This window comes from Salvelinus namaycush, chromosome 31, assembly GCF_016432855.1.
Source record: "Salvelinus namaycush isolate Seneca chromosome 31, SaNama_1.0, whole genome shotgun sequence".
Taxonomy (NCBI): Eukaryota; Metazoa; Chordata; class Actinopteri; order Salmoniformes; family Salmonidae; genus Salvelinus; species Salvelinus namaycush.
In genome coordinates, this window is record NC_052337.1 from 39773969 (window position 1) to 39788640 (window position 14672).

Here is a 14672-nt window from a genome sequence, read left to right on the forward strand (position 1 = left end):
GTTTATGTTTGCGAGCGTGTTCTGGCTTGTGAAAGCCTGTGTGTGTATGTGCACGGGTGTAAGTGGGTGTAATGCCTGGATGTCTGTGTGTGTGTGTGTGTGTGTGTGTTTGTGTTTCTTTAAGCCGTCCCACTCAATGGCCCTCAGGACCGCAGTGGCTTTTGCCTGGACATGAATATTGGAAATACCAGACCCCACAGCACTACTGGAATAGGGCTGGGGTTAACCCGGTTAGGGTTAGGAATAAACAGAGCTGTCTATCCCACCACAGGCCATTCCGTTGTGGCAACTGAAAACTGCATCATTCCTATGTTCCCTTGCATCAAATACTGCATCAAATACGCTAGCATAAACACAGTGCTCATTGGATGATTAGAGTCTCCGCTGCAGTACTGTACAGTTAGAGTAACAACTCTTTACTGGGGACTTATTCTATATTTCAATAATAAATCATTTTGATTTTTACATTGTGTTAATGACGGCAGACTGACTGATTTCCACATTTTCAGAACACGTTTTTTCAAGATGAGTGATGAGAAGAGACTCGTTCAACCCATCGGGTATCTCACTACGCCCCCATATGCCCTGTCTTGAAATATGCAGGCAGACGCATTAAAAGTACATTTACATTGTAATACTTCTGACAGCCAGTTTATAGCGTTCCCACTAAGCATGGATTATTGAGTCATTATTATACTGAACAAAAATATAAATGCAACATTAGGCCCTAATCTATGGATTTCACATGACTGGGAATACATATATGCATATGTTGGTCACAGATACCTTAAAAATATAAAAGTAGAGGCGGGGATCAGAAAACCAGTCAGTATCTGGTGTGACCACCATTTGCCTCATGCAGCGCGACACATCTCTTTCGTATAGAGTTGATCAGGCTATTGATTGTGGCCTGTGGAATGTTGTCCCACTCCTCTTCAATGGCTGTGTGAAGTTGCTGGATATTGGCGGGAACTGCAACACACTGTCGTACGTGTCTGGTGAGTATGCAGGCCATGGAAGAACTGGGAAATTTTCCAGGAATTGTGTACAGATCCTTGTGACATGGGGCAGTGCGTTATCATGCTGAAACATGAGGTGATGGCGGCGGAGGAATGGCACAACAATGGGCCTCAGGATCTCGTCACGTTATCTCTGTGCGTTCAATTTGCCATTGACAAAATGCAGTTGTGTTCGTTGTCCGTAGCTTATGCTTGCCCCATACCATAACCCCACCGCCACCATGGGGCACTCTGTTCACTACAGTGACATCAGCAAACCGCTCGCCCACATGACGCCATACACGTGGACTGCGGTTGTGAGACCGGTTGGACATACTGCCAAATTCTATAAAATGATGTTGCAGGCAGCTTATGGTAGATTTAACATTAAATTCTCTGGCAACAGCTCTGTTGGACATTCCTGCAGTCAGCACGTTTGCTTTCAAGATTCCCCTAAAACTTGAGACATCTGTGGCATTGTGTTGTCTGAAAAAACTGCACATTTTAGAGTGGACTTTTATTGTCCCCAGCACAAGGTGTAATTTCAGCTCATGAGACATGGGCACACTTTACATGTTGCGCTTATATTTTTGCTCATTGTAGTTTTACACTTAAGACATGACTCTGCCGTTGTGCTGTAGAATGTGCATTTTGTCTCTTGTGTAATACATTCTATACATTATGTATATTGGATTAAGCGTACATTATTTAGTTATCTCCAACCGTCCCCCCATCTTGCGCCAACATCAGTTATTTTAAAGTTTATATTTTTTTCTAAGAGATTGTCAGTTGGGTATGCTCTCTGCAAGGTTTTGTATATTTTCCCGAGCATATGAACATTATTTTCCGACTCAAATCAGATTTGCTCAAGGTTGCTCTGAGGTCCAAAAGATTCAAATATACATTTTGTGATATGTAATTTTTAAATTGCATGTATTTGAAACTATCTATATTGGTCAGTCCAAAATTACTTTTTAATTCTATCATGGAAATAAATGTATTTCCTGTTACCAAGTCATTTACAGATTCTGTGCCTTTAGTTTTCTATGTGGACCAATTTATTGGTGAATTCTGAAAAGCTATTCAAGGATTGTTCCATAAGGCTGGGTTTTTAGGAAAGTTTGTGGAAATGTGAAAGGAATGTAGGAGAATATAACACAGTAGATCTGGTAAAAGATAATACCATCATCTTTGAAATGCAAGAGAAAGGCCATAATGTATTATTCCAGCCCAGCTGCAATTTAGATTTTGATCACTAGATGGCAGCAGTGTATGTGCAACATTTTAGACTGATCCAATGAACCATTGCATTTCTGTTCAAAATGTTGTGTCAAGACTGCCCAAATGTGCCTAATTTGTTTATTAATAACTTTTCATGTTCAAAACTGTGCACTCTCCTTAAACAATAGCATGGTATTATTTCACTGTAATAGCTACTGTAAATTGGACAGTGCAGTTACATTAACAAGAATTTGAGCTTTCTGACAATATCAGATATGTCTATGTCCTGGGAAATGTTCTTGTTACTTACAACCAACCTCATGCTATTCGCATTAGCCTACGTTAGCTTTAAATCAGATCTAATTTTTGCCAAGTATGAGATTATTATTCCCCTAATGTACACCTGAAATGCCTCACAAATTATATCGGGGGTTGGTTTTTCTCTGTCCTCTACAGTGGCTTCAGAAAATGTTCACACCCCTTGACTTGAATATCCCTTTGAGCGTGGTGAAGTTATTAATTACAGTTTTGATGGTGTATCAATACACCCAGTCACTACAAAGATACAGGCATCCTTCCTAACTCAGTTGCCGGAGAAGAAGGAAACCACTCAGGGATTTTACCATGAGGCCAATGGTGACTTTAAAACAGTTACAAAGTTCAATGGCTGTGATAGGAGAAAACTGAGGATGGATCAACAACATTGTAGTTTCTCCACATTACTAACCTAAATGACAGTGAAAAGAAGGAAACTTGAACAGAAGGAAGCCAAAACATGCATCCTGTTTGCAAAAAGTTGCATTAAAGTAACAGTACAAAAAATGTGGCAAAGAAAGGAAATTTATGCCCTGAATACAAAGCATTATGTTTGGGCAAATCCAACACAACACATCGCTGAGCATGGTTGTGGCTGCATCATGTTATGGGTATGCTTGTCATCGACAAGAACTAGGGAGTTTTTTAGGATAAAAGAAATGGAAACGAGCTAAGCATAGTCAAAATCCTAGAGGAAAACCTGGTTCAGTCTGCTTTCCAATAGACACTGGGAGACAAATTCAACTTTCAGCAGGACAATAACCCAAAACACAAGGCCAAATCTACACTGGAGTTGCTTACCAAAATGACATTGAATGTTCCTGAGTGGATAAGTTACATTTTTGATTTAAATCGCCTTGAAAATCTATGACAACACTTCAAATCGTCTGTCTAGCAATGATCAACAACAAACTTGATAGAACTTGAAGTATAAAAAAATGTATAATGTGAAAATATTGTACAGTCTAGGTGTGCAAAATTCTTAAAGATTTACTCAGAAAGACTCACAGCTGTAATTGCTGCCTAAGGTTATTCTAACATGTATTGACTCAGGGGGTTAAATACTTATGTAATCAAGATATATTAGTGTTTAAATTTTCATATATTTTTTTACAAATGTTAAAAGTTACACAGTATTTTGTGTAGATCGTTGACAAAAATTACAATTCAATCCATTTTAATCCTACCTTGTAACCCAACAAAATGGGCTGTCAAGGGGTGTGAATACTTTCTGAAGGCACTGTAAGTCAACATTTGTAATGGTAAAGGTTTTTAATAAATTTCAGGTGCAGAAGATGTGCTCTGTTCATTCTCCAAATTCTGTCGCTAAGTGTATTTCATGATACTGGAGAATGATCTGATATCACTATATCATTCATTTTTAAATCCAGTAAATAGAAAAAAATGCAGTCAATTCTTGAATAGCATTTCTTACTTTGAGAAAGAAAGAAATAGTATTTTGTAGTTAGGAATAATACTCTCTAGGTGTCCTGTAAATCATTTACAGAGAGCACTTTTTTCAGCCTAAATGTGCCTTTTTTATTACCACATCTGTCAATCTTATTGAATGTGTAATTTAGGTCACCTGCTAAAATAATGGTTTCTTTATCTAATATAGCTAAAAACACCAGACTTTCCCCTGGTGGGATGTACAGTGCATTCGGAAACTATTCAGACCCCTTCCCTTTTTCCACATTTTGTAACGTTACAGCCTTATTCTAAAAATAATTAGGTTAAACTTTTTTTCTCATCAATCGAAACACAATACCCCATAATGACAAAGCGAAAACAGGTTTTTAGACATTTTTGCTAATTTATGAAGAATAAAAACTGAAATACCTTATTTACATAAGTATTCAGACCCTTTGCTATGAGACTCTAAATTGAGCTCAGGTGCATCCTGTTTCCATTGATCATCCTTGAGATGTTTTTACAACTTGATTGGAGTCCACCTGTGGTAAATTAAATTGATTGGACATGATTTGGAAAGGCACACACCTGTCTATATAAGGTCCCACAGTTGACAGTACATGTCAGAGCAAAAACCAACCCATGAGGTCGAAGGAATTGTCCGTAGAGCTCCGAGACAGGATTGTTTCGAGGCACAGATATGGGGAAGGCTACCAAAACATTTCTGCAGCATTGAAGGTCCCCAAAGAACACAGTGGCCTCCATCATTCTTAAATGGAAGAAGTTTGGAACCACCAAGACTCTTCCTAGAGCTGGCCTCCCAGCCAAACTGAGCAATCAGGGGAGAAGGGCCATGGTCAGGGAAATGACCAAGAACCTGATGGTCACTCTGACAGAACTCTTGAGTTTCTCTGTGGAGATGGGAGAACCTTCCTGAAGGACAACCATCTCTGCAGCACTCAAAATCAGGCCTTTATGGTAGAGTGGCCAGACGGAAGCCACTCCTGCTTGGAGTTTGCCAAAAGGCACCTAAAGACTCTCAGTCCATGAGAAACAAGATTCTCAGGTCTGATGAAACCAAGATTGAACTATTTGACCTGAATGCCAAGCGTCACATCTGGAGGAAACCTGGCATCATCCCTACGGTGAAACATGTTGGTGGCAGCATCATGCTGTGGGGATGTTTTTCAGCAGCAGGGACTGGGAGACTAGTCAGGATCGAGGAAAAGATGAACGGAGCAAAGTACAGAAAGATCCTTGATGAAAACCTGCTCCAGAGCGCTCAGGATCTCAGACTGTGGCGAAGGTTCACCTTCCAACAGGACAACAACCCTAAGCACACAGCCAAGACAACGCAGGAGTGGCTTCGGGACAAGTCTCTGAATGCCTTTGATTGGCCCAGCCAAAGCCCGGACTTGAACCCGATCGAACATCTCTGGAGGGACCTGAAAATAGCTGTGCAGCAACGTTCCCCATCCAACCTGACAGAGCTTGAGAGGATCTGCAGAGAAGAATGGGAGAAACTCCCCAAATAAAGGTGTGCCAAGTTTGTAGCGTCATACCCAAGAAGACTCGAGGCTGTAATCGCTGCTAAAGGTGCTTCAACAAAGAGTAAAGGGTCTGAATACTTATGTAAATGTGATATTTCAGTTGTTTATTTTTTATACATTTGCAAACATTTCTACTTTTTTTTTTTCACTTTGTCATTATGGGGTTTTGCATGTAGATTGATGCGGGGAAAAAAACATTTAATCCATTTCAGAATAAGGCTGTAACGTAACAAAGTGTGGAAGAAGTGAAGGGGTCTGAATACTTTCCGAATGCACAATACATTGAAATCAATGTGTATTTTTCACCATGTAAGGTACAATTAAACATTAGAAAATAGCCTTCTTAGTCCATGTGCTGGGATATAAGGGGAAATTGTGTATTCTTATTTATCAGGATGCCTACACCTCTGCTGTTACTACAGTTGGTGGCAGCATATGACTCTCCAACCCAGCTCCTCTTTAAATGTTACATTTATCCTATTTTTCAATGTAACCACGTCTGCTGACATTCTCTTTAAGTGTTTGAGAACCAAATGCTTTTCCCTCCCCATCATGTAGACCTTGCACATTCCATGTGATAAGTTGGAATTTTCTATACTTGTATAGAATCAAAGTTAACCTTATCTGTTCCGTCTAGTAAAACATATTAGCTGACATGACATATGAGGGCAGTGGGCATTCCATAGAATGGGAGGATCATAGTATTAATACATAGTTATTGTATACATTACATATATAGGACGGTGTGGGCATGTGGGCTGAGCAGACATTTAACAAAAAACACACAAAAAAGCACACAAAAAACACAAAGCTAAATACGATAAAGGTTTGGGTCAATTCCATTTCAGTTGTTTAATTTCGGTTTATTTAAATTCAGGACCTGCACTTAAAATGAATGAATATGGAACTGAAGCCAACGCTGCAAATGTGTATAATCAAACAATGTCTTCCTCTCACTTCCAGGTTCTTCTCCAGGAGCAGAACATGGGGATCCGTTATAAGTTCAACGTTCCCATCCAGAGAACAGGAAGTGGGGACAATGAGGTGGGCTTCTCCTGGCACCATCTGGCCTGGTCCGACTGCTCCGCCACCTGTGCTGGAGGTATGCACTGCAACAACCACATGCCCATATATGGCTTTGACCTCGTCCTGTTCATTAGGCACCAAACAAGAGAAACCATTTTGAAACTGGTTACTTGAAGTTATCCAATGCTCCCTGTCCAATAAAGAAGCACATTTTTGCTTTCTGTTGCAAAACGTTATGGCTATGTTCAACATTGTGCCCTATGGAACACAATACTGTAAATATGGAGACTGTGGGGAGCATGAGTTTAGGTGTCAGAGATCTATGGCTTTTTAAAAGTGCTGTTCTAGCTATCTGGTAATGGAATATGGTTACACACTGTCAACATTTTTATTGTTTTCTTTTCAATAACAGTAGCTTTGAGATACATTGTGTCTTGTGTGTCTTTCCAGTCCGGACCAACCAATACTTATGGAAATACTGGAGAATACTGTGGGGTAACCCAGTATGATAATTTCACATGGGTTTGTAGGATCATAACTTTATTGCTTTCTAAATGTAATTTCAGCTTTTAAGTAAAACTTAATATGTGTTTTCCATATTTAAACCAGGCACATGAATATGGTGTAATTTCTATGAATGAGCTGCTTTGCATATCTTCGGGTTAACCAGGGCTAGCTAGCATACGATCTGGCTTGCCAGAGATACTACGGTCTGCCGCTCCAAAACCCTTGTCCTACTGCACACTGAAACCTCCTCACTCTGAAACCACAGCGAAATGTCGACCACTGCCTCAAGAATGACTAAACCAACTCATTTTACCCCCAAAAGCAATGGGCTTTTATGAAGAAATAAATACTGTTCCTCTCCAGCTGTCGAGTATGGCCACTAAATGCCTGCAATATTCTAACAAAAAACACATATACACAGAACTGAAAAAGACCCAAAATAGAGTTCTTGGGAAACGAGATCTATGCAAAGAGCTACAGATATCATATCATATAGATGTTTGTACCTTAGCATTGTAATATATATGACATTCTGGCTTCTGCGACTTCTACCAAGCGACACTACAACATATCAAAATCAATATAACAGATCCTTACGTTTTGGATGTGGGCCTTAAATCATATAGCCGTTGAATTTAGCTGACACTACTAATCGTAACATTTCATTTCATGCATCTCAGTGCTAATACAACCTTTTAGAAACATCTTCTGGCATCCAGGCAACTTCACTACGCTCTCCAAGCATGATGCTTTAACACCAACCCATAAATCAGCTGTACTATGGGTGTGTATACCACTATACAAAGGAAAGCAGGCAGGCACGCACTCACACTCTCTCTCTGTCACCGTACGCACACGTGCATATCTCCTTACACCAGTCAGACCAGTATGGCGTTCACCTCGTCCCCAGGCTCAATTGATATTGCATATAGAGCCTGGAAACACTGTGCAACAAAGTGAGGACTTGAAAGGGGCGTGGGTTAAAATCGAGGCGGAAGAGAGCCTGCTACAGCTGTATTAGATGGGACAATCACAATAAATGGTCTCTCACCGGGACCACCGATTTCCCCAACTCACCTCCTTGGTCAGTGTGCTGCTCGCACTTCGAAATCCAAAGGGGAGGCTCTAAGGGTTCTGCTAGGTGGTGATGATGGACGGAGAGATCAGCCAATTAAAATCGGCGGTTGTTTCGTCCGCTCCTGCCACAGACTTCCAGTCAAGTCCCGTTCTGAGGCGCTTGGAAACCAGACGTCTTGACAGAGCAAGAGCCGGTTAGTGGGCAAGATTAGTATGGTTTAGGTCCTAGGATATGTCCCATGAGACCCCATACACGCACGCACGCACGCACGCGCACACACACACACACACACACACACACACACACACACACACACACACACACACACACACACACACACACACACACACACACACACACACACACACACACACACACACACACACACAGAGAGAGTTGGGTGACAGCGATACGGTAGCCCTCAGACTCTGCGCCAGCAGCCAAAGTAAAGAGCTGCTCCGTAAAAGTGATTTTTACCAACATATCCTGTAAGGCACCAGGCATTTACACATCTGGGTTTACCACAGACTGAAACCATCCCTTACGTCTCCACCCAAACACAGACACACTGCACCGTATGGAGCTGCCTGCTGCACTCTGGTTCATGTGCAGGAGAATAAGAAGGTGATTTCGGTACTGTTTTTTTAAACATTTTCAGGAATTAAAAGTTAATCAGGGAAATTGGTGTCGTGTGTGTTTTTACTCCCCTTCTCAAGTCAGGGTTCCCAGGAAGTGATGCATCATACAGGAAGAGGCTGGACAATAACTGGGTGTTGTGTGTGTGTTCCCTCTTCTCTGTTAGGTTCTCAGAAGCAGGAAGTGCTGTGTAAGCGTCTGGATGATAACTCGGTGGTGCAGAACAGCTACTGTGACCCAGACAACAAACCTCCGGAGAACCAGAGGTCCTGCAACACTGAACCGTGCCCCCCGGAGTACGTACAGTAAGACTTTCATCTACAATACAGGACAATATGGTTCAATTCAATACTATACAGTGGTCATGTACAGTATCTGCCCCCCCCCCCCCCCCCCAGAGTATGTAAGACTACCAGTCACTCTCAACCAGCATCACATACAATACAATGTAATACAATGCCATGCAATACAATGCCATGCAATACAATGCCATACAATACAATACAATACAATACAATTCAATACAATGCCATACAATACAATTCAATACAATGCCATACAATACAATGCATTACAATACCATACAATGTAATACAATACAATACAATGCAATACAATACATTACAATGCAATACAATACAATGCAATACAATGCAATACAATACCATACAATGTAATACAATACAATACCATACAATGTAATACAATACAATACCATACAATGTAATACCATACAATACATTGCAATACAATGCAATACAATACAATGCAATACAATACCATACAATGTAATACAATACAACACAATGCAATACAAAACATTACAATACAATACAATGTAATACAATACAATATAATACAACACAATACAATATATTACAATACAATGTAATATAATACAATACAATGCAATGTAATACAATACAATACAATACAATGCAATACAATACAATGTAATACAATACCATACAATGTAATACAATACAACACAATGCAATACAATGCAATGCAATAAAATACAATGCATTGCAATACAATACAATACAGTGGTCACGTACAGTACCTGCTCCCCAGGTAAGACCCTCAGACTCTATTAACCTAATGTCCATCTTGGAAAAGAAAGATATCCTGCTAAACTATGCTGGATGGGTGTACTGTATGCTAACCTGGCTCACAGGAAATACTAATACTGGTGTTGGACCGCTTATTACATACAACCTTTCAATGACTGACAACCAGAGACCAACCAATAGTCGATAGTGGGTGAAGTGGGTTCAGAAGACTACACAAGCATTTAGGTCTATCATAAGCTCCGGTTAAGACTATTTCGTAAAAAAACGATAATGACTTGCCATATTAATTTGCCTTCAAGGAGTCCCTTAGCTGTAAAATGTGTTTTGAAGAAAATGCTAAAATAAAACGGCAATGATTTATAACTTCATATGTTAACTCTTTTCAAAGCTTGTTTTATGCCCAAGAATGAAAATGCTGAAAATGACCACCTGCGTTTAATTGTATTGGCTAGCTTGCGCTATGAACCATCGAGGGAAAATATACGCACGAGCATGTGTGTCCGTCTCTGTGTGAGTGAGTGGTGAGTGCACGCACGCATCCTTGAGAGTGTGTGTGTGTGTGTGTGTGTGTGTGTGTGTGTGTGTGTGTGTGTGTGTGTGTGTGTGTGTGTGTGTGTGTGTGTGTCTGTGTGTGTGTGTGTGTGTGTGTGTGTGTGTGTGTGTGTGTGTGTGTGTTGTGGCCAAAAACGCTTAGCCTCTCTGCAAGGGCTGAGGGAACGGTCAGACAGAGTTCAATCATGTCTCAGATGTTCAATTGGAAAAAAAGGATTAAATACTTTTGGCCTATGGGCTGAAGCCGTCTGCCAACAGTGATGTGTGTGTATATTTGGGTGTAGATGAATAAGTCGTTACGGTTAGATGGGCATCTGTAATGAACTGATATGGAGCCCGTTCCTGGCTTCACTCAATGCCCAAGAAAGCTATATTTGAACTCATCAGCTCACTCCATTAAGGGCCAGGTTGACATAGGAACAAACACTATCTATGGGTATTCAGCTTGTTAGTGGAATCCTTTTCTTCTCTCTTCTCAGACAGCCCTTGTTGCCCATTGCAGTATCTAAGTGAACTGCTACAATTTTTCAATCAGGAAGGCAAACATAGTGTCCACAGTCAGGGAGAGTACTGGATCAACATGAGCGTGTAAACATGATTGTTTTAGAATACCCAGCATGGCATGGGGGGGGTGGAAGGCGACCCAGATGTTGGGAGACAATGTTAATTCTCTGTACATTCCTGTGGAATGACGTAAGCTGGATCAGGAATGTAACGTCTCCCAGTCGCTGGATGTCTGTGTTGGCTGTGTTCTGACAACATGTTGTGTAGTTAGAAAAATGTGTTGCCCTTAAAGGGAATTAGTCTTGGCAGTGCACAAGAAAATATTTCCTCCAGAATATACAATTGAAGCATATTATCCAATTTCTGATACTGCATAATACTGGGGGCCATATGAAGACAGATCTGATCCATATGGTTCCAATGGGACTGTCCTCTTAAAGTGACAGTTCCATTGTCGTTCTATTCCAGTTATGGTTAAGTCGTTGTTCTAATGTTCGTGATCGTGTTGTTGTAGGTGGTTTATCGGGGACTGGTCGGACTGTGGGAAGACGTGTGACGGCGGGATGCGGACTCGGACGGTTCTGTGCATCAGGAAGATGGGGCCTGCCGAGGAGGAGACCCTGGAGGACAGCCACTGTCTGACGCACCGACCAATAGAACGAGAGGCCTGCAACAACCAGTCCTGCCCCCCTCGGTGGGTCACTCTGGATTGGTCAGAGGTAGGAGAAGGACCGCCTCTTTTTACATCCCAGCGGGAAAAACTGGTCATTTTAACCAGTTTTGTCCACTGGGATCGCTTTGCGTGACAGCAGTAGTTGTAATAGGGAACTACAAATGTTTAATGTAGAAAAAAGTCAAAGGTGAATCGTTTTATTGAGCTTTTCTGTTCTTCCTTTTGCTCCCAGTGTACGCCCAAATGTGGCCCTGGGTTCAAGCACCGCATTGTGCTGTGTAAGAGCAACGACCTGACCAAGACCTTCCCCCCCGCCCACTGTCCCTCCCACAATAAGCCCCCCGTCAGGATCCGCTGTAGTCTGGGACGCTGTCCGCCACCTAGATGGATCCCAGGGGAATGGGGACAGGTAAGATTGGTTCCCCCTTCAGAAATCATTGCTTCCTTTCACTTTTCCATTCACTTTTCATTGCTTCAATATGTCTTGAGATGAGGATGTCAACATGTTTGTACCAAAGGCAGGTAAACTAAGCTATTCTAAGAAGAACAGACACCAAATCCCCTGTTTTGGTGAACAGCCAACAGAATTTATGGTTTGATCATAAACTGGGGTCCCTAGAGAGCTGATCACATGTGCCTGTCCAACCTGTCTGTCTGCCTGTGTATTGCGTGCGCGCCTGTGTGTGTGTGTGTGTGATTGTGTGCTGCGGCCCCAGTCAGATCTCAACCATCCCATCAACACGTGTCTGGCCCCTGTGCCCACCGGGCCACCAGGCTTACCCTCCCTTCAGATCAGGCTCTGTGGAGCCTCACATCCCAGCCTGCATGTCATCTCCTCCCAATTAGACGGCCTTTATTAGGGCCCAGGCCAGCCCTGACAGATGGCCCACGTCAATGGAGGGTCTTAAGTGGGATTTGAACCAGTGACCTTTTGGCCTCCGGCAGCGAAACCGGGGAGTGAAGCACGACCTTCACAACAAGCTGCCCTTTCTATGGCTCAGGGAGAGGAGAGACAGGGGTGAGAGACAGGAGGAGAGGAGAGGGTGAAAGGTGTAATTATAGAGGGGGAGGGAGAGGGAATGAGAGGAGGGAGAGAGGAATGGGCCAATGGGAGAGAGAAAGAAAGAGATAGAGAGAGAGAGAGAGAGAGAGTGTGTGAGAAAGTCCTTGGTCTAAACAAACTTAAAGCTGTGGTGTTACTGGTATATATTAGACCCAACAACCCTGTTGTTTGAAGGGCTGATTGAAGTGGGACCCCCGGGTGTTGTTGTTATGAGAACCTGGGACCAGAGCCCATGACCTCTAACCTCTAACCCCCCACAGTTCCTTTAATACCACAACAAAGTCCACCACAACCTGGTTAGGCCCCTAATAACATCCAGGTATCCAGAAGCCTTCTACTACAGAACCTGACCAGAGAAATTCTCTCCTTACAGACAAGTAAGAAAGGGGGATACCTAGTCAGTTGTACAACTGAATGGTGTCTTCTGCATTTAACCCAACCGAGAGCTACCATAATCGACATCCACGTCTTCGGCGCCAAGGGAACAGTGGTTTAACTGCTTTGCTCAGGGGTAGATCAGCAGATTTTTACCTTGTCAGCTCGGGGATTCGATCCAGCAACCTTTCGGTTACTGGCCCAACGCTCTAACCACTAGGCTACCTGCCGCCCCAGAGAACTACTACGGTACAGATAATAACATTGACAGGAGAACTGTTATGTTGGACTGATAACCCTGGCTGATGTACAGTAGTTAACTAGATGTTTCCAGCTGATGCAACTAACTGCATGTCTCTTGTGTCTATAGCTGGTCGCTACCATCTCTCTGTTCTAATGTAAACAAGCTGACTGCAGTCTGACTGATGACCATTAAATAATTACTACTGTAATCACATTCCTCCCTTAATCGTCTGTGCATGTAGAATGTTCATTCTATTTCTATGCACGTTCATTCTACTTCTATGCACGTTCATTCTATTTCTATGCACGTTCATTCTACTTCTATGCACGTTCATTCTACTTCTATGCACGTTCATTCTACTTCTATGCACGTTCATTCTATTTCTATGCACGTTCATTCTACTTCTATGCACGTTCATTCTACTTCTATGCACGTTCATTCTATTTCTATGCACGTTCATTCTACTTCTATGCACGTTCATTCTATTTCTATGCACGTTCATTTTATTTCTATGCACGTTCATTTTATTTCTATGCATGTTCATTCTATTTCTCTGCACGTTCATTCTATTTCTATGCACGTTCATTCTATTTCTATGCATGTGCATGTACTGTATGTTTGTGTGTGGTCAGACTCAGTCACTTAAACAGTTCAGGAAGGCCATTCTACTTACCTTGGCTTTTCAACTCTCTCTCTCTCTCACCTTTCTCTTAACGGTGACTTAATAGGATGAGCTACTGTGTCTGTCGTGATTAGTCAGACTCGCTGAGTGTCTGCCGAGAAGGCAACACAGGGGGCAGTGAGAATCTGCACACTCAGACTAGGCTAAGCTAAGCTTGGCCCAAAGAGGTAACCTTTTGGTTACTGGCCCAACGCTCTAACCGTTAGGCTACCTGGCGCACCATTATCATTAAACGCCATCAACATTACACTGCCAGACAGCAGGAAAGTGCTGTTTGACTGTGTATATGACTCAATTACTATAGGTTATAACACATGGGTGTGAGTTTTAACAGTGTGGCTGTGTTGAGGGTTAATAACTCTGTGTCTTTTGACTGCAGTATGTGGTTAATAATGTGGTTCAGTGTTTGGTGCAGTGTGATTAACAATGTGTGTGTGTGTGTGTGTGTTTCACCACAGTGCTCAGCGCAGTGTGGGCTGGGCCAGCAGATGCGGACGGTGCAGTGTCTCTCCTACACGGGCCAGCCCTCCAGTGACTGTACCGAGGGCCTCAGACCCACTGCCATGCAGCAGTGTGAGAGCAAGTGTGACGCCATGCCCATCGCCAACGGTGACGGTGAGTACAGAACACACACACACAAACTCACACATCCACACAGAGCCCTCACCCACCAATCAAGCCGTATGACCTAAACACGGTGGGGTGACACAACTCTCACTGAGGTTGAGCTGGCTGCGGGTCAGAGCAGCCTGTACTCTCTATCCT

General features: G+C 42.4%; 1 protein-coding gene across 1 annotated transcript in view; it reads left to right on the forward strand.

Annotated features, from left to right (window-relative positions):
- Positions 1–14672, forward strand: part of LOC120025618 (A disintegrin and metalloproteinase with thrombospondin motifs 6-like) — a 49615-nt gene that overhangs the window by 29108 nt on the left and 5835 nt on the right. Inside the window, exons 12-16 of the mRNA XM_038970166.1 lie at positions 6458–6596; positions 8908–9037; positions 11385–11589; positions 11776–11952; positions 14366–14522. Coding sequence (XP_038826094.1) covers positions 6458–6596; positions 8908–9037; positions 11385–11589; positions 11776–11952; positions 14366–14522 — 808 coding nt within the window. The remainder of the gene's footprint in view (positions 1–6457; positions 6597–8907; positions 9038–11384; positions 11590–11775; positions 11953–14365; positions 14523–14672) is intronic.